The 19,018-nt window shown below is 44.3% G+C and overlaps 1 protein-coding gene across 2 annotated transcripts in view; it reads left to right on the forward strand.

Moving 5' to 3' along the window:
- PRKCE (protein kinase C epsilon) overlaps positions 1-19,018 on the forward strand; it is a 526,340-nt gene that overhangs the window by 422,889 nt on the left and 84,433 nt on the right. For both annotated transcript variants that reach the window (XM_026456102.2, XM_023223844.2), the window contains one exon: positions 15,355-15,509. In XM_026456102.2, the coding sequence (XP_026311887.1) occupies positions 15,355-15,509 (155 nt within the window). The remainder of the gene's footprint in view (positions 1-15,354; positions 15,510-19,018) is intronic.

Genomic DNA, 19,018 nt, shown 5'->3' on the forward strand with positions numbered 1-19,018 from the left:
ATCAATGGAAAAGTAGCTTATATTTGAAAATAGGAGGTACTCAATCAATGATAACCATGGTTACTCTTTACTTGTTAATTATGTCCTCACATTTGCCTTAGATTCTCATTTTCTAAGAAAATAAAAAGGCCAAGATGGAGATGGTTTGCTCCAAACAGCTAGGTCTCATCACTGTTCTCTTACGTAAACCAAATGCGTAGAGATGCCCATGCCTTCATGGCTTTCCTGTACCCAGAAAACCCAAACCCTACTGATTTTGATGTCCTCCCCCTAAATCCCCAGTCTTCCATGGAAACTTCCCAATGATAAAATACCATCTAATAATGTTAATGTATTTCACTGGAGTTTCTCATCTCTCCAACCAGACTGTAGCCTTTTTGAAGTCCTCTATAAATATATACTAGTCAGCTGATTTGAAATTTGTTCATCATGGAGCCATAGGCAGCTACTGAATGAAGACTAGTGAATGAAAAATCAGAACTAATATTTTTCTGAGCAGTTTTTAAGGGGTAGGCAGCTACAGTAAAGATACCTTATTTTAGTTTTCCATGAAGTAGCTACTATTGAATCTCAATTTTACAAATAGGGAAACCAACGTTTCCTTTTGTCCAAGTTCATGCAGCCAGTTCATGCAGCTGAGCTAGGATTTGAACTCAGGCAGTCAGGATTCTGAGGCCAAGTTTCAGCCACTATACCACACCAGTGAGAATGAAGGATGAGGAAAGCTATAGGAAACTTTGAAAACGTCCGTGGAAGGAGTGCCCAAACAGGGACTGACAACAGTCAAATCATGAACTGTTTCAGTTAGGTTCCCAAGCGTTTGTGACATTGCCCACTCTGTTTAGATAATGAATTTATGTGTTTCGAGAGACCAGCCTCCTATGTGAATTGTCAGCCATCAGTCTAAATCAAAGCTTCCACCTAGTCCTGAATCTCTCCCTTACTTGCTCTAACCACCTTTCCAAGTATTTAGGAACAAAAGATTTGTGAACAGATTAAACACAGGTTGCTTTTGTTCCATTCCTACAGCTACCTATGCCTGCTTAATGCAGACTACATGGTGTTGACTAGAGTCTCTGCTCACGTATGTTAAACACATGCAGGAATTCAGCACCTTCCTCCGACAGCAAAACAATGGTTCAACAATTCTTCACAGAAGACCCCGCGCTATTATAGCAAATATTTATAGGTTTATCTCACCACACTGCTCAGTGTTCAGAGTAAATCTGAATGGAAATATGGAGATCAAAGAATTTAATAATTAAAAAAAAACGCTTTCACGCTGTATCTGTCATCTAATGAAAGTATTAGTGAAGTGGTATGGAAATCCTCTTCAGCGTGCCTTTAGCCACCAGCTGTGCCACTTAAGATTTAAAACAATGTGATCAAGTGTTCAGAATCCACAGGATTGAGTTGTATGTTTACGTTAGTGTATTATTTCCAAGTTTCCAGTTTCCCCCGGATTAGCACATTTTAATTTCAGCTTTATTAAAGCAGTCAGAACATGAAAAGGGATTTAGCAGAGTGGAGATGTCAACCACACTTTCTTACCATCATGAAATGGTTTACTTGGTTCTGGGCAGCCATGCATATGAATCCAACAACATGTCTATAAGACTAAAAGTCAGCCAAGTGGGACAAGAAATGCAATTATGGAGTGAAACCACAGCTATCTAGACATGGGTGGGACCTTCAGGTCCTCAATTTGATTTCATATGACCCTACAGTTATGAAAACCCAACACAGCATAGTATCAACTAAACAGTAAATGCTTTAAATGTTAGGCATTCCTGGAGTGGCTCACATGAGCCCAGTATGGTGTTAGGCATTGTAGAGACATGGTCAGATACAGGAGACATGGCCCTGGGAACTCCATGAGATACCTGTTGTAGGAAGCCATGGTTTTGATGGGGTGTACTTTGTCCATCAGTGTGCTGGGATAGAAGACTAAAAGCCACTGGTCCAAGAAATGACTCTTTAGTTAGATTTACCAACACATGAAATTATCAGAGAAAAATGCTAACCAAAATGCAGTAGAATCACCAAATGTTCATGTTAGAAGGCACCCCAGCAGCTGCCTAGTCCACTGGTTCCCAACCCCCACTAATCAGTGGGAAGTACCTGGGGAATTAAAACAAAATGCACATTCCCAGGGTCCACCCCAGAATCAGAAGCTTTGATAGACGGGCCTGGAAATCTATATGCTTTAAAATGCTACCAAGGGGTTCTAAACGTCTGCCAGCTCATCTGGTCCAGCCTGTCAGTGAACAAAGAGTATTTCTGTTCATAGCCTTGCAAAAGTGATCATCCAGCTGAGGCCAGCATCCCCCAGGTTGGAAGGAACTCATTACAGAACAAGGCAGCAAGGATCTGATGTTGCACAGAGGGTTGGAGTTACTAGAAGTTTTTCTCTTAGTGTAATCAAAGGGACCTTGCTGTAACTTCTACCCACTGGGCTTAGTTTGACCCTTTGCAGTAACACAGACCAAATCTCCTTCCAATGTGGAAATCCTTCAAATATTTTAAGAGTTTCTCTTCAGTTTGTCCTTTGTCTGATACTTATTTTATTTGCCCATTCATTCAGTGCAGACTGCCAGTCTCCTCTAAGACTGGATTTACTGGGGCTGGCTGTTGCACTTCCCTCAGCTGCTTCTCGGAGGTCCTGGCTTCTCCTCGCCCTCCTGTTTGCCTTCCTCTGGATGAACTCTACTCAGTCAGCGTTCGGTGTAGTGTACAGTGTCCAACACCACACTGACCGTGTGGTCTGACCAGCTGAACCCAAGAGGAGCAGCGGGAGCGGTTGCTTCCCGCGTTCCAGGCTGTGTCCTGCTTCAACCGAAGACTGTTCTGAGACTAATCAGGGACCCAAATTGATGCAGACAGAAATCTCCGTGGCAGATCAGGAAGGGAAAATGTCAGTGTGGTTGAATTTACCAGGCATGAGTCACGTCCTGGTAAATGAATACATCTGGGGATGGAAGAGAGACACCGTCCTTCCAGTATTCCGGGTGGAGAAATACTGTTTCACTGGATACCTGAGTAACTGCTGCACAGACCACACTATGCATGTATGATCAGGTCTGGAAGCTGAACAGATGCTCTCACATGTCATCTCTTAGCGGTAGGATCAGTCCTGGCTGCTACATTCAACCAGGGAAGGTAAGAGGGGGCAGCCTTTTTTTTCCCCTCTCTTTGTGTAGTGTGAGCAACCTAAATATTTCCATCTAAGCAGGTTATGGTTCCTTCCCACAATTGAAGGGAAATGTTGATGTGCCTGTTTATTGTGGGGGTCAGCTTCCTGGCCCGATTTGCTTATCTTTAAAACAGTCACAAGAATTTTGCATATTCTTAGGAAAGAAAAGGGTAAGAAAAGAATCATTGTGACTTGACAACTGGTTGTAAAGTGAAGGAGTCAGTTAACAGGTTGGTGGTTTTATATACAAGAGATTGAAAAATGTTTCCTTGATTGTTTTTCCCTGAATCAGCTGATCATTTTAATATCGATGTGGGCATGTTCTAATCCCCTGGTTAGTCAGCAGGATTTTTTTTCTAAGAAGAATTAAACAAGCAAAGAAACAAACAACAACAACAAAACAAAGATAGAAAAAAACAGCAACAACAACAACAATAGCAGCAGGAGGAGCCACGATGAAATGGTTCAAGGATTGACCTAACCCAGGACTGCAGGTTTTATTTACTGCAGTATTCAGTACTTGAACCTCCTGGAAATCACAACTCCAGCATGACCTCTGTAGGTTTTGCTTTTTTTGTTGGTACAGGAACTGATAAGGTGACTCTTGAGTTTCTGGAATCAGAGTGGCAGCCACGTGGGCTGTGTAGGTTCTGTGTGGGACTCAGCTCCAGCATCAGTGATTGGAGACCAGGGAGACTCTTTGAGTTCTTCTTTACTGAGCTGCACGTGCACTGAGCCTGGACAGATGAGGATCTACAAGGGGTGTTCTGAACACCAGCTGTTAGCATCTTATGTCCTGCCTGGGACACAGGAAGGTGTAGATGTGGGGAACAGGCAGAGTCTGATGCAGTCCCCACACTGGGTCGTGGGAAATCGCCTGAGCTTACAGGAAGAGCGTTGGTAGAGGGCAAGCCATCATATGGGTTTTGGCTGGGTTGGGGAAATGGGATTAGAACAAGAATACTTTTATTTCTACGCTCAAAAATGTTTTTTTTTTTTTTTTTTTTTTCTTTTATTTTGAGACGGAGTCTCACTCTGTTGTGGCGCGATCTTGGCTCACTGCAAGCTCCATCTCCTGGGTTCACGCCATTCTCCTGCCTCAGCCTCCCGAGTAGCTGGGACTACAGGCACTTGCCACCACACCCGTCTTTTTCAGTAGAGAAGGGGTTTCACTGTGTTAGCCAGGATGGTCTCGACCTCCTGACCTTGTGATCCACCCACCACAGCCTTCCAAAGTGCTGGGATTACAGGCATGAGCCACCATGCCCAGCCTGCTCAAAAATCTTGTAAGAAATGTTCCATAGGTCCTAAACTTTGGCTGCAAACAGCTGGGTACTGGTGGCAACAGGTGCCAGTGAGCAACCTGTTTTTTGATTTCTATTTAAGTTATTTCTTGGCTTGATGCAGTGACTCACTGCATCGGAACCTGTAATCCCAGGATTTTGGGAGGCTGAGGTAGGCAGATTGCTTGAGTCCAGGAGTTTGAGACCAGCCTGGGCCTGGGTGACATAACAAAACCCTCTCTCTACAAAAAAATATGAAAAGTTAGCCAGGCATGGTGGCATGCACCTGTAGTCCCAGCTACTCAGGAGACTGAAGTGAGAGGATCACTTGAGCCTGGGAGGCCAAGGCTGCAGTGAGCCAAGATCATGCCACTGCTCTCCAGCCTGGGCAACGGAGTGAGGCCCTGCCTCTCAATAAATAGGTAAATTCTTGATAACATCAAAAAGGGATTTGGCTAAGGCATCCTCTTGGCCAGAATGGGCAGACCGGAGAGTGAAACTTCTGCAAGATGATCAGGACACAGCATTGGGTAGAGGCCTGAGGCAAAGGTTCCTGAAGCCTTCCAGCTTTTCTGAAGTCCAGGTGAACAGCCAGGGACAGAGGACAGTAGCCAGATGCTATGCCCCACAAATGGCAATTGATAGAGAAAGCAGCCAGTGGGGCAAAACCAGGAGGAAGCCAGGATACTGGAAAGTGATGATTCAGCCTGGACATTGATGCTGGTCATGCAATGGAGGAAAAGAAAGAGTCTCTGCAAAACAGTACCACTGTGCTTTCTATTGGCCGGGTTCCCCGTCTCAAACCCTTCTGATTCTGTCATTTTCAAAGAGGAAACTAACAACACACCATTCCTGCTTAACTTTAGATGCTGCTATTGTTCATGGCAGGAGATCGCTCTGGTGGTCAGCATTAACGAGATGTAGCCTAGTTGGGGGCTGCTCCATTTGTGCTGTCATATCATGTGATGAAAACTTCTTTTTCCTAAGATGTTGATGACCCCTGGAAAAGGAAAGTGTTCTCTGATCTATTGGACCAAAACTTTTCTTCTTTCCCCTGGCTTTCACACACAGATGGAAGTGAGTGGGACAGGGTGGCGGTAATTTGAGGTCATTCCCTGGGATAAGTGCAACTCTAATTAGAGGCAGGAAATGTTTATTTGAGTTTTATTGGGTGAGTCAGTTTGGTGCAGCTTTAGGTCACTCTAAACTTGGGGTATCCTGTTTAAGTCAAGTAAGCATAGTTTTAAGGAACTGGAAACAAATATCAGATGTATGTGAATAAAATTTTCACTTTTTCAACCAGCAGACTATAGAGTGGAATTTTTACTATTTGGCCAATTGTAATTGAATTGAGCCTTTTCTCCAACAAAAAAGGCATCTCCACTTTTACCAAAAATGGGATGGACTCTGCCCTCTCTGACTTATAGGCAATCATTATTAGAAAGAATCATGTCTACAGACAATGGAATATTATTTAACCTTAAAAAAGAAAGAAATTTGGAACAATGTGAATGAAACGGGGACATTATGCTAAGTGAAATAACCTAGACACAGAAGGATAAATACTACGTGATACTACTTACCTGATGGATCTAAAATAGTCGAACTCATAGAAGCAGAGAGTAGAATAGGTTGGTGGCTTCCAGAGGCTGGTGGAGGTGGAATCAGGGAGGTGTTCAAAAAGAGGTACAAAGTTTCAGTTAGGAAAGATCATGGTAAGTCCTAGTGATTTGCTGGGCAGCATAGTGTCAATTTCACAATACTGTATTGTATACTTAAACATTTGGTAAGACTGGAGATTTTATGTTAAGTTTTCTCTCTGTCCCTCTCACACACACGCGCGTGCGCACCAAAATATAATAATAATAAAAAGAATGGACAGGAGCTTTGGGAGGTGATGGATGTGTTTATGGAATAGATTGTGGTGATGGTTTCATGGGTATATACTCATCTCCAAGCTTATCAAGTTGTATACATGAAATATGTACAGCTTTTTGTACGTCAATCAGACCTCAAAAAGTAGTTTAAAAAAAGAAAATAATAAAAATACAGCATTGCATTTAGAAAGAAAGGGAAAAAGAAAAGAACTAGTCATGTGAAAACCCATTTTATATATCCCATCTTACAATCGGTGTGGATGGAATTGGCCTTTGCTATAGGAGTTTGGTTGTGATAACCCTGAATTTGGGAAAAGACCGCCAGAAGGTTGTTACACACTTGTGTATGGCTTTGAACAATGGGAGTTAGCAGGGGGTGAAGGCCTAGTAGAAGGAGGGCTGAAAACATGTGAAAATGACTTTTTAAACATCATTAAGGTGATTGTTTTTGTTATTATTGCATAGGAAAATTGACATCACTAAAAATTATTATTACTCAGATGAGACTTTTTCATTCTGTATGAATTGACAGGCAAGTCCCCAGTAAGAAAAAAAAAAATCCTTCTTTCTATTATCTACACTGACCTTCTAGCAATACAGAGTTGGAAGTTCTGGGACACTGACTAAACAAGGCTGTGCCTATAGTTCACACATAGTCTGTCTCCTTTAGAGCTGGAAAGTCCCACTCATTCTTTACTGTTTTCATTTGTTGTAATGATGGTTGTACTTTCTTTGTAGCTTAACATTCAGAAATGGGGAAATAAATTTGATTTGGTTAAGTTTCCCAAAGTGGCTGTATATTTGTTTCGTTTCTACCAAGGAAGTGTAGTAGTGAGGAATGAGGATTGCTTGTTTATCTTCTTCAAAGACAATAAAACATTTTGGACAATGGAAACGGGGAAGAGAGAGAATAATTTCAGGCTGCCTTCTTCCAATTCACCTTGAACTCTGCTTCCAGAAGAGTTTTCCTTAAAATCAACTTGATGCCATTTTACAACTCCAAAGACTTCCAGGGGCCAGACATGGTGTCTTACACCTGCAATCCCAGCCTGTAAGAGGCTGAGGCAGGAGGATCACTTGAGGCCAGGAGTTCAAAACTAACCTGGGCAACATAGCAAGACCCTGTCTCTAAAAAAGAAAAAATTAGCTGGACATGGTGGCACATGCATGTAGTCTCAACTACTCAGAAGGCTGAAGTGGGAGGGTCATTTGAGCCCAGGAGTTCAAGGCTGCAGTGAGCTATGATCGTGCCACTGCACTATAGCCTGGGTGACAGAGCAGGAACCTGTCTCAGAAAAAAAAAACAGACTTTAGGGTTATTTACTTCCTACCTATGTTCTCAGAAGCACTTTTCTGTCTCCTTCCTACCTATTTCCTGCATCTATGCACTGTTCCCTAAATGACGGGTTTTTTTTACTGAGCTCACACCTGCCTTCCTCATTCCCACATGTAATTTTCATCTCTGCTTACCTCTGCCCTTCAAGGTTGTGCTTCTAATTTACCAGGCCTTCTCCTCCTCACACTCACATTGTTCAAGGTTTTACTTAAGTGTAGTCTTTGCCCCAGTTCAGCTTTATCTCAAACAAATTCCTATAGCAGTGGTCAGTTTTATCAACACCAATTATATTATAGAAAATATAGGAGTTTCTGGCCGGGCACAGTTGCTCACACCTGTAATCCTGGCACTTTGGGAGACCGAAGCGGGTGGATCATGAGGTCAGGAGATCAGAACCATCCTGGCCAACATGATGAAACTCCGTCTCTACTGAAAATACAAAAATTAGCAGGCGTGGCAGCATGCGCCTGTAGTCCCAGCTACTCGGGAGGCTGAGGCAGGAGAATTGCTTGAACCCAGGAGGTGGAGGCTGCAGTGAGCCAAGATCATGCCACTGCACTCCAGCCTGAGTGACAGAACAAAACTCCATCAAAAAAAAAAAAAAAAAAAGAAAGAAAGAAAGAAAATATAGGACTTTCCATAGGACTGTTTTGTATAATGATCTTCTCTAAGTGATAAAGCCTGGATGAAAGATGATTATTCTCTAGGGGGTGCTAAGATACAATCCAGATGCATAGGCTTTACAATCTGATTTGATACAGGAGAGTTTAGCACATAATTATACAGCATTTTGTGCTGCTTTCCATGATTTCCTATCTTCAGTTTCGAGCTCTTGAAAAACATAAGCCATGGCTTATGTCATCTTCTATATCCCCCAGCCATGTACCCAAAAGCTGGGCACCCAGGAAAGACCTGTTGCAGTTGGTAGGTTAGATGATACAGACATGGAGGGGAGAAGATGTTTCAGAGTGTGAAATTGGGACCCACAATTTCTTTATATGGTACATTGGAGAAATTTCTCATGCTGTCACCAGCACATCAAGTATGGGCTGTTCCAAGCCTGGTCTTTAGTTGGTCATGTATGTGAAATTGATGTAAGAGCTATAAAATCTTTGCACATATAAACAGCTGACAGGTGACAGAGAATCTGTGTGTCCAAAGAAACCTAACTGCTGCTGAGGGGAAGCCTCTGGCTATCTGTCACACCTTGAAAGGCAAACAGGACAAGCCTAGTTTTCTCTTCAAAGGCAGGAAAGGTTAGTGCTCTGGGAAAATGGAGCCCGATGGGAATTTCAAACACACGGTGTGGTTCTTCCAGCTCAAAGGTCATTATTAACTATTCTTACCCTAAATGGCCGTGACACATAATCTCTTTCCTAATTTTATTATTTTACTTGCTATCACAAGACCGTAACTTTTTAGACATTCAGGTGAGATTAAGGGAGGAGGAGGTGGAATAAGGCTTTTACAATCTTTGATTACCTCAGAAAACATATTTGCTTACTTTACCAGGAAGTTGATGTTTTGTTTTGTTTTGTTTTCTACCTATGCCAAGAGGGGATTAATGAGTAGCTGCCAGGTTTGCCAGCTTTCTTTTGATTTCAGTTTATGTAATTAAGCAGTTCTCAGAATGACTTGAGTTCTCACCCTGCATCAAAACATGCTTCTCAAATGTGTTAGATTTGAAGGTCAGAAACAATGCAGACTCAGTAAAGGGAGGGGAAATGAAACTTTTACCTTGCTTTAAAACAGCCTGAATGTATAAAAAAAGAGTTGATCATGCTTTGGGGTCATGAACATGGAGCTCTGTTGAGTAGAAAGCAAGTTAAAACTAAAGTTCAAAATGGGCTAAAGTTAGAATAACTCAAGATGAGGTTTTACAATAGAAATGACATGGGGAAACCAACTCTGGATTACCTTTGAGTTTCTAGCAATCGGAACCTTGTCCATGGTGGGTATTCAAGAACTCAGGCATTTGATGCAGACATAATAGGAACCCACTATATGCCTGGCTCAATTCTAGTTGCTGGGACTACAGTAAGGAACTAAAGCAACAAAAATTCCTCCTCTTATGGTGTTCCCTGGAGCGAAGGTTGGATGAGCAGATTTTGCTTGAGCACCTTCTCAGGTGTGGAGTTTGGAGCTAATATTGCTTAGGATTGCTAGGAAGAATAAGTGTGTTCCTCAAGGAGCTGAACATCTCACTGGGAAGTGAAGGCAACTATCCAAAGAACAAAAGAACCACTCAAGTCTGTAACCAAATACTGAGGTGTTGATGTAGACAGACCCTCTGAAATGGTGAGAGTGGGCACCCAGCTCCAGATTCTGCAGACACAGGCTCACAGCAGCAGGCTGACTCAACTAGCTAACTTAACTAGCTAAGCAGTAAGAATTTGCAGTTATGCAGACACACACACACACACACACACACTTTTTTAGAGGCAGGGTTTCACTGTGTTGCCCAGGCTGGAGCACGGTGGTGTGATCACAGCTCACTGAAGCCTTTACCTCTTGGGCTCAAGCAATCCTCCCACCTCAGCCTCCCCAATAGCTGGGACTACAGGTGTGCACCACCATGCCTGGCTAACTTTTAAATTTTTTTTTATAGACAGGGTCTCGCTATGTTGTTTAGGCCTCAAGCCATCCTCCCACCTCAGCCTCCCAAAGTGCTGGGATTCCAGGCATGAGCCACCACACCTGGCCTGCGGATATAAATATTTAGATCACTCTTTGCTTCTTATAGCCCCCTAACATCTTTTTAGTTTACAAGGTGTTTTTAAAAGAGATTATAACAACTTCTCTTTCAGGTTAGTTCAATTCCCTTAAAAAACAGCAAGCCAGAGTTACCAACAGTTCCTGCCCTCATGAAGTACACAGACTACGGGGGGAGAAAGTCATAGATTAATTACACAAATAACACCTCTGCTGCGCTGAATGCTACAACAGAGAGTGTAGCACATTATAGGGGGATTTGACCTTGTCAGAGAAGTCAGGGGCAGCTTCCTGGAAGAAAAGATGGTTGTGCTGAGATCTGAAGGGTGAGGAGGGGAGAGGAGAAAACATTCCAGGCAGAAAGAACAGTGTGAGTAAAGCCCTGGGGCAGAGGGAACAAGGGACAGCTGGAAAGGAGAAGACTAAGAAGATCACATAGACTTTGAGGCGTATTAGAGAGTTTTCCGTTTATTCCTAGAGTACCAGGGAGACTTTAATAGAATCAAGCTATAGAGGCTGGGCATGGTGGCTCATGCCTGTAATCCCAGCATTTTGGGAGGCCAAGGCGGGTGGATCACTTGAAGTCAGGAGTTTAAGACCAGCCTTGGCAACATGGCAAAACCCCATCTCTACTAAAAATACAAAAAATAGCTGGGCATGATGGTATTTGCCTTTAGTCCCAGCTACTCGGGAGGCTGAGGCAGGAGAATCACTTGAACCCGAGAGGCGAGGTTGCAGTGAGCCAAGATCACACCATTACATTCCAGCCTGGGTGACAGCACGAGACTGTCTCAAAAAACTAAGCAGTAGACTTAGAGGAGGAAGGGGGATGGGTTACAAGCAGATTTCTGTTTCAGCAGGGTCCCTCTACCTAGAGCATGACCAGCATTTGGAGGAGGAACTGGAGTAAATGTGGGGAGCATCAGCAGCAAGGCGTCTGCAAGAATCTAGACAAGGGATGATAGTTGCTTGGGCCAGAATGGTGGGCATGATGGTGGTAGAGAGAGAGAGAGAAATGGACAAGTATACAGGGGAGAAGGTACGAAATGCAAAGGTACAATAAGTAAACATGACAGGACTTGTTGAGGACTGAGGGAGAGAGAGGTATTAAATGACTCAGGTTTCTGAAGGGTGAAGCTTTGCCATGAGACCTAGTTCATTGGGGTAGATCGTGAAGTCAGTTTTGGACATGTTAGGTTTGAGTGCCTTTGGGGGCATCTGGATGGAGGTATCAGAACCGCATTTGGATGAGTGGTCTGGAGCTTGGAACAGAAGTCCAGGATGGAGGTCTGAGCTTGTGAGTCATCTGCGTAGAAGTGCCTTGGAAACTGGGCGTGGAGGAGATCCTCAGTGAGCACTCAGTGAAGATGGGGAGCATCTGGAGCCCAGCCTTGTGGGATTCCAACACTTAACAGCTGGGAAGAGGCGAAACCCATGAGAGAGGCAGAGAAAGCCCTGCCAGAAATATAGGGGGGAAATCTGAAAGCCAAGGGAAACAAGTGTGTGTTGAAAGAGGATGTGGTCAGGGAAGAAAGCTGCAGAGAGGTCAGAGAAAATGAAGACTTAAGATGATAACTGCTCAAATACCATCTATAGCAACAGTCATAGCCAATCTTCATTTTGAGCCAGGCATTTTAACATCTGATTTAACCTTCATGAGAATTCTGTAAGGCAGATTCTATTACTCAATCATCCTGATTTTTTTTTTTTTTTTTTTTTTGAGACGGAGTTTCTCTCTGTCACCCAGGCTGGAGTGTGATGGTGCAATCTCAGCTCTCTGCAACTTCCACCTCCCGAGCTCAAGTGATTCTCTCTCATGCCTCAGCCTCCTGAGTAGCTGGGATTACAGGAATGCGCCACCATGCCCAGCTAATTTTTGTATTTTTTGTATAGATGGGGTTTGGCCATGTTGGCCAGGTTGGTCTCAATCTCCTGGCCTCAAGTAATCCGCTCACTTCGGCCTCCCAAAGTTCTGGGATTACAGGCGTGAGCCACTACACCTGGCCCATCCTCATTTTTACAGATCAGAAAGCTGAGCACAGAGAGTCAAAGGCATTTGCCGGAGTCATTTGCAGCCAGTGAGTGATAAAATCAATATGGGAACGCCTCTTTCTCACCCCACAGCCCCTACTCTTAAAAACTGTGTCCAGTGTTGGTAGAATAAAAAGCAGCCAGGGAGGATGACGGGGAGGGGAGATTCTTCCCCTTTATAGATTTGGATTCTCCTAAACACAGTCAAGGAAATACTCCATTGTTGCTAAAGTCCAAGTCCAGGGCTGGTGACTATGGAATGGGCACCTCAGTGGCTGTTTCAGGTGGTGTGGTTTAGTGTTCAGTGAACGATCCAGCTGTACTTCCCAGGTGAAAGGCTTGCCCCGGTGCTCCAGGGCAGAGGCTGTCACAGTGTTGTCCCTGGCCTGCCAGCATTGCCCGGAAACTTGTTAGAGGATTCAGATTTTCAGACTCTGCCCAGATCTTCTGAACCAGATATCTGAGTGGGGGGCTCAGGAATCCATGTCCTAACAAGCTTCCATGTGATTCTAATGCATGAGTTGAAGAGTCTTTGTTCTTGGAAGGAATCCTTGAAACGACAGAAAGGAGACCAAAATAATGTATAATCCTTATATTGCACAGATGCAAGATACCTAGGCAGAAACCAGATGGAGGAGAGTCAGTGCTTCTCAACCCTGGCCACACATGGGAATCACCTGAGGAGCTTCTACAACTACTGAGGCCGGGCCCCCACCCTTAAAAATTCTGATTCCAATGGTCTGAGATTGGCCAGAGCATTTAATTTTTGAAATGAGGATTTGAATAGAGAATGGATGATTGAATAAATAGTCGGCAAGGCAGCCCATGTACTTCTGATTGCAAAATTGTACTCTGGGGAGAAAACGAGGTAGGCCTGGAAGGAGAAGGGCAAAATAAATGGAAGAAAAGCCGGACTTAGGTCCTTTGTGAATATCAGTGAAGATTGAATAATTCTGGAGACTGCAGTGGGGATGAAAGTAGTTTGAATTAATAACAATTCTTAACTCTGGACTTTATTTCCAAAGAGATATCAATAGTAAGATAGATATGCTTCCTAAATAAAGAAGCTCATTGGTAAATTTTACTGAGACCTAATGGAAAATAATATGCTAACATCCTCCTGGAAGCTTCACTTAGATTATAGCTATGTGTTAAGAATGTGAGCCAGGCACGGTGGCTCACGCCTGTAATCCCAGCGCTTTGGGAGGCCGAGGCGGGTGGATCACGAGGTCAGGAGATCAAGACCATCCTGGCCAACATGGTGAAACCCCATCTGTACTAAAAATACAAAAATTAACTGGGCGTGGTGGCGTGTGTCTGTAATCCCAGCTACTCAGGAGGCTGAGGCAGGGGAATTGCCCGAACCAGGGAGTCAGAGGTTGCAGTGAGCTGAGAGCACACCACTGCACTCCAGCGTGGCGACAGAGCGAGACCGTGTCTCAAAAAAAAAAAAGAATGTGCTCTGCCTCTCTGGCCTCTTAAACCTCACCATTTACTTTGCTAACCTTCCTCTACAACTGATCTGGTCAGTTTACTGGCCCCCAAACTTGCTCCCCCCCCCCCCCCTCCCCGGGCTTGGTTCCCCCCCCCCCCCCCCCCCCACCTTCTTTTTCTCTCCAGGCCTAGCTACATCTAAAATCCTCCATGGCCTCCCAAGTCAGAGAGCTCCTTTTTCTCTGAATCTTTTTGGGACCTAGTGTTTTTCATGCATTTGGCTCTTATTTTGTTTTTTTTAAATCATTTTGCCCATTTTCCATCTCCACCCCTGGATTGTAAGCTCCCCTAGACAACAATGGCTTATAATTCTTTGCCCTTACCTAGCAGAGCGTCCCACACCCTAGGAGCTTAGAATATAATAGTCAAGAAATGGTGCAAAGAGAATGTCAGTCCATCCTCTCCCCACATTGTCATAGATTGCAGGTAAGAAGGGGCCACCTCCAATAAGGCGTGACTGTGGTTTGGCCGTTCTGAGGGCTGCCTTGAGGGAGGAAGCCACAGGGGATCCTGGAAGGAATATCCTCCAAAGTAAAAAGTGGCCCTCACAGTGAATGGGGGTTCATAGTCTCATGATTCCACATTGCAATCTGTTAGTCTCCTGGGACTGCCTCAACAAATTACTGCAAACTTAGTGGCTTAAAACCATAGAAATGTATTCTCTCACAGTTCTGGAAGCCAGGAGTCTAGCATCACTGGGCCTACATGAAGGTGCTGGCCAGGCCATTCTCCCTCTAGAGACTCCGCTCCTTGCCTCTTTCAGCTTCCGGGGCTGTCCGCATCCTTTGACTTGTGACGGGTTCACTCCAATCTCTGCCTCTGTGGCCACTCGGCCTCCTCCTCCCTGTCTTAGGTCTCCCTCTACCTGCCTCTTATAAGGACACTTATGATTGTATTTAAGACCCATGCTGGTAATCCAGGATAACCTCCCCATCTCAGGATCCTTCACTTCATTACATCTGCAAAATCCTTTTTTTCTTTTTTCTTTTTTTTAGCCATATAAGGTAACATTCACACATTCAAGGGTTAGGACCTGGATATCTTTTAGAGGAGGGTTGTTCAACCTACCACACATATAAAGGCAACTGGAGCCCCAAAAGGGCAGAGACTTGTCCAAGGCCACACTTTCAGTTGGCAACAAAAATCAAAGATCCAGGTCTCCTTTCTGTCCATTTAGGCGACTTCCACTAGACCAAGCTGATGCCCACCAAAGGAAAACAGAGAAAAAGTAAAATTGCACTTCATACTCTAATCTGTGTGCTTTATTCCTTTGTCTTCTTTCTGGATCAGGTGCTACCAGGATTCACCCACCTTTGAGGCTTCTTCCCCCTTGATTCCTGGTAACCTTATGCTGAGCTCACACTAAGCTGGCCTGTGTGGGCAGCTGCAATTGAATGACCCAAATGGCATTTTCTTCTCTCCTTTCAGGACCGCCTCTTTTTCGTCATGGAATATGTAAATGGTGGAGACCTCATGTTTCAGATTCAGCGCTCCCGAAAATTTGATGAGCCTCGTTCACGGTTCTATGCTGCAGAGGTCACGTCGGCCCTCATGTTCCTCCACCAGCATGGAGTCATCTACAGGTAGCTTCTTCTCTCCTCTTCTCTTTGCTGAAAGTGAAGAAAATAAAGGATGCTTCAGATACTTGAACTGACTTTAGCTCCTGCCCACTCATCTCTTAGCAACCTGCTTTAGATTAGCTGTTTGTTCCAATTTGCTTACAGAAGGCTTTTTTGGGGGCTGTTTATTCCTGTGAATGTTAGTATTTGAATGGCCCTGGGAGATTTGACCCACTGTTTGTGCCAGTTTTGATTTAAAGCTCAAGCATGACATTTTAAAGGCTTGGTGCCAGGTGACCTTGGTGTGACCTTCATTTCTCTCTCTCCTCCACCCTCTTCCTTGAACATCGGGACATTCTCTTTACGTTTTTCTTCTGTGCCATGAACTTCCTCCCCTTCCCAGTCTCTTGCCACTTCCTGAGTTTGTTTGGCTTAGTTTTCTCCAGCAGATAGAATCAGGGAAGGAGGAGTTGCTTGAGGGACTGGGGGTTTATGATCTTGGGTGGGGAACAGGGAATGGGAACTAGACAATATCCAACAGGAAGTGACTTTTTGCAGATCATCCAATCCTTTATTACTGCCCGCTGCCCTTCCAAGAAACACACGCACGTCCACACACACATGCACGCGCACACTAATTTTCCATAAAGAGAACAAGGCTATGCAGGCTCTTCTGTGAGGTCAGGAATTCTGAGAGGAGTAAATATTTATAATTAGCAACAAGGACACTGAAGTTCCTTAAGGTTTTCTCAATGCTGTTAATTTCTTCACTTGGTCTTTGCCTCCTCTTTTTTTATTTTATTTTTATTTATTTATTTATTTATTTATTTATTTATTTATTTATTTATTTTTTAAATCGGGTAGAAGAGTAGCTGGCTTGGTTTCACCTAGAACTTGGTTACTCATCTGAGCATTACTGGCCTGCTCCTGGGAGCAGTGCCCTGGCCAGATGTTCTTCAAGGCATTCTGGTCAACCCCACTCCAGGCTTCCCTTCCTTCTGCCATCTCTTAGCTTCCTTAGTCAGTGATTTCCTAGAACCCATATAATAAAGCCCATGCTTCCTAGCCTGTCATTCATGGCCCTTTGCCATGGGAGTCCATGCATTTTTTTTCTGTTGCTGCATATCCAATGACCGCAAATGTAATGGTGTCAAACAGTACCCATCCATTGTCTTGCAGTTTCCGTGGGTCAGGAGTCCAGGTATGACTTATCTACATGCCCTGTTCAGGGTCTCATGAGGCTGTGATTGAGGAATCAGCCAGGCTGCATTCTCTTCTGAAGTTTGGGCTCATCTTTCAAGTTCATGTGCTTGTGGGTAGATTTTTTTTTCCTTGCAGCTTTAGAACTCATGTGACTTGCTCCTTCAAGGCCAGCAGCAGAGCAAGTGTTTTCTGCCGGAAGTCTCTAACTTCAGGGAAGGTCTGGGCCTTCTTGTCAATGGCCCTAATCAGGCTTACCCAAGATAATGTCCTTTTGATTAACTCAAAGTCAGATGATTTGAGCCTTAATTATATCTGCAATATCCCTTTGCCATATAATGTCGCATAACCCCAGTAGTGATATCACATCAGCTTTGCCATATTCTGTTGGTTAGAGGTAAGTCACAGGCCCCACTTTACTCAAGGGCAAAAGATTATGGGATTATACCAGAGCATGAGTTGGGGGTCACTTTAGGCTGTGTCTGCTACAGCTTCATACACCTTTCTCTCCTCACTTCCCACACCCCCTGTTTCGCACCCACAAAGGTTCTTAGCTTTCCTCAAACTCACCTGGCAGTTTCCAACTTTGCTGTGCTTCTGCCCTCATTTGTACCTCCTCTGTCCAGCCGCAAAACCCCATGCAGCACTGCCTGCCTGGCTCCATTAGCCAGAGTGAGTCTCTGCATCCTTCACACTTTCCTTTGTGAAGAAATTGCAGTTTGAGACTTTCATTGCTGCACCTGCCACTGTTCACCTTGTGGTAGGATTGGACATCTATATGGATCCTTCTCTAAGTTTCAAACTCAAAGGGCCATTTCTTCTTTTTATTAAACCTTCAATCTTCCTTTATTCTTATTCTACATGCTCTTCTTGACTTGTGCGTAATAAATGTCAACATAGGATCATTTACTTCAGTTAATGGTCTGAATGGCCTTAATCCCTATCCTCAAAGCAATTTACAAGCTACTTAGAGATGCAGGAATTGGATACAATGCACGTACTTCAAGGCTGTGCATTGTTAGGTGCCAAGGACAAGAAGAAAAACTGCCATTCCTTGAGATGTCTTCCCCATCTCTAATAGAGTGAGTACAATCACCAACATTTTATTGCAGGGATACAGAGACTCAATTTAAGGAATGTGTCCAAAGCCATACGTGGTAAATGACAGGCATAGGAGGTGTAACTGACACACTAACTAATGCTGCACACCATGACACTTGGTACCCCGCCTTTTCAAGTCCAAATCTAAACTCCTTCGCTAATCATTTTAGGTACTCCAAAACTTGACCTTCCCTTACATTTCAGCTTCCCTAAATGAATGTCTTCCTCTCACCAATCTGTGACCACTTTTGCTCTATTGGCTTCTATGAGCCATTCTCTTCTCCCCACCTGTCTTCCCATTGCCCTAACCATTTTTATCACCATGGCTGGCTCCTTCATCCTGTAAATGCTGGTTTTCCCCAGGGACTTCATACCTCTTCATTCTTATTCTACACACTGGGCAGTTTCAACCTTCCCATGGCTTCAGACAACTTCTACATGCCAATGAGTCTTCACATCTCTGTATCCAGCATTCCTCTATATCTAGCCCCCCATTATTTCCAGAGCCCCACACAAGATCTCTTCCGTTAAACCTCTCCCCATCAACATTGGACCTTCCCAGCCCTCTCCCTTCTTCCCTGGCTAGTTTGCAGTAGTCGCTGTCTTCACTAGCTTACTGCCTCTTGGTTTTCTGCCCTCCAGTCTATCCGTCCACCTCCCCTCCATTGCTGCCCACTAGTCTAAAACACAGACTGGTTGTTGCGTGTTCCCCTTCTTAGCAGCCTTCAGCCCTTATAAGATAAAGTCCAAACGCTTTTGGGAACCAGACCCCAGGCCCTGGGGCTGCTGTGCATAGCTTTGTAGTTTGGGCCCAGCAGAAGTGAGGGGCACAGGTAGTGGGTGGGGGAAGGCGTCCAGCCCCTCTCCACTTGCATGGGGAGCTTCAGCCCTCAGCAAGGGATGCTTTTCTGCCCAGAGGAAATGGAGTTTTGTGCTTCTCACAAAGACACTGCACTGTTAACAGGGCCCTGATGGCCCTGATGACCTTTTGGCCCTTATCCCCATTGCCACCCTTTAGGCACTCCAAATTACTTGCCATTATCCCCCAAATACCATTCCCTCTCACTTCTCTGAGCCTTTACCCCCATTGTCCCTGGGATTCCCTTGCTCCTAATCTGTGTCTGCATCAGTGGTTCCCAGTTCACATCCAAGATCTGACTGCCTCAGGGTCCCTGGTTTAAAAAAATACAGATCCTATAATACTGGGGGAGGGGAAATAGGTAAGGGGATGG

This window comes from Piliocolobus tephrosceles, chromosome 15 (genome assembly GCF_002776525.5).
Source record: "Piliocolobus tephrosceles isolate RC106 chromosome 15, ASM277652v3, whole genome shotgun sequence".
Lineage (NCBI taxonomy): Eukaryota > Metazoa > Chordata > Mammalia > Primates > Cercopithecidae > Piliocolobus > Piliocolobus tephrosceles.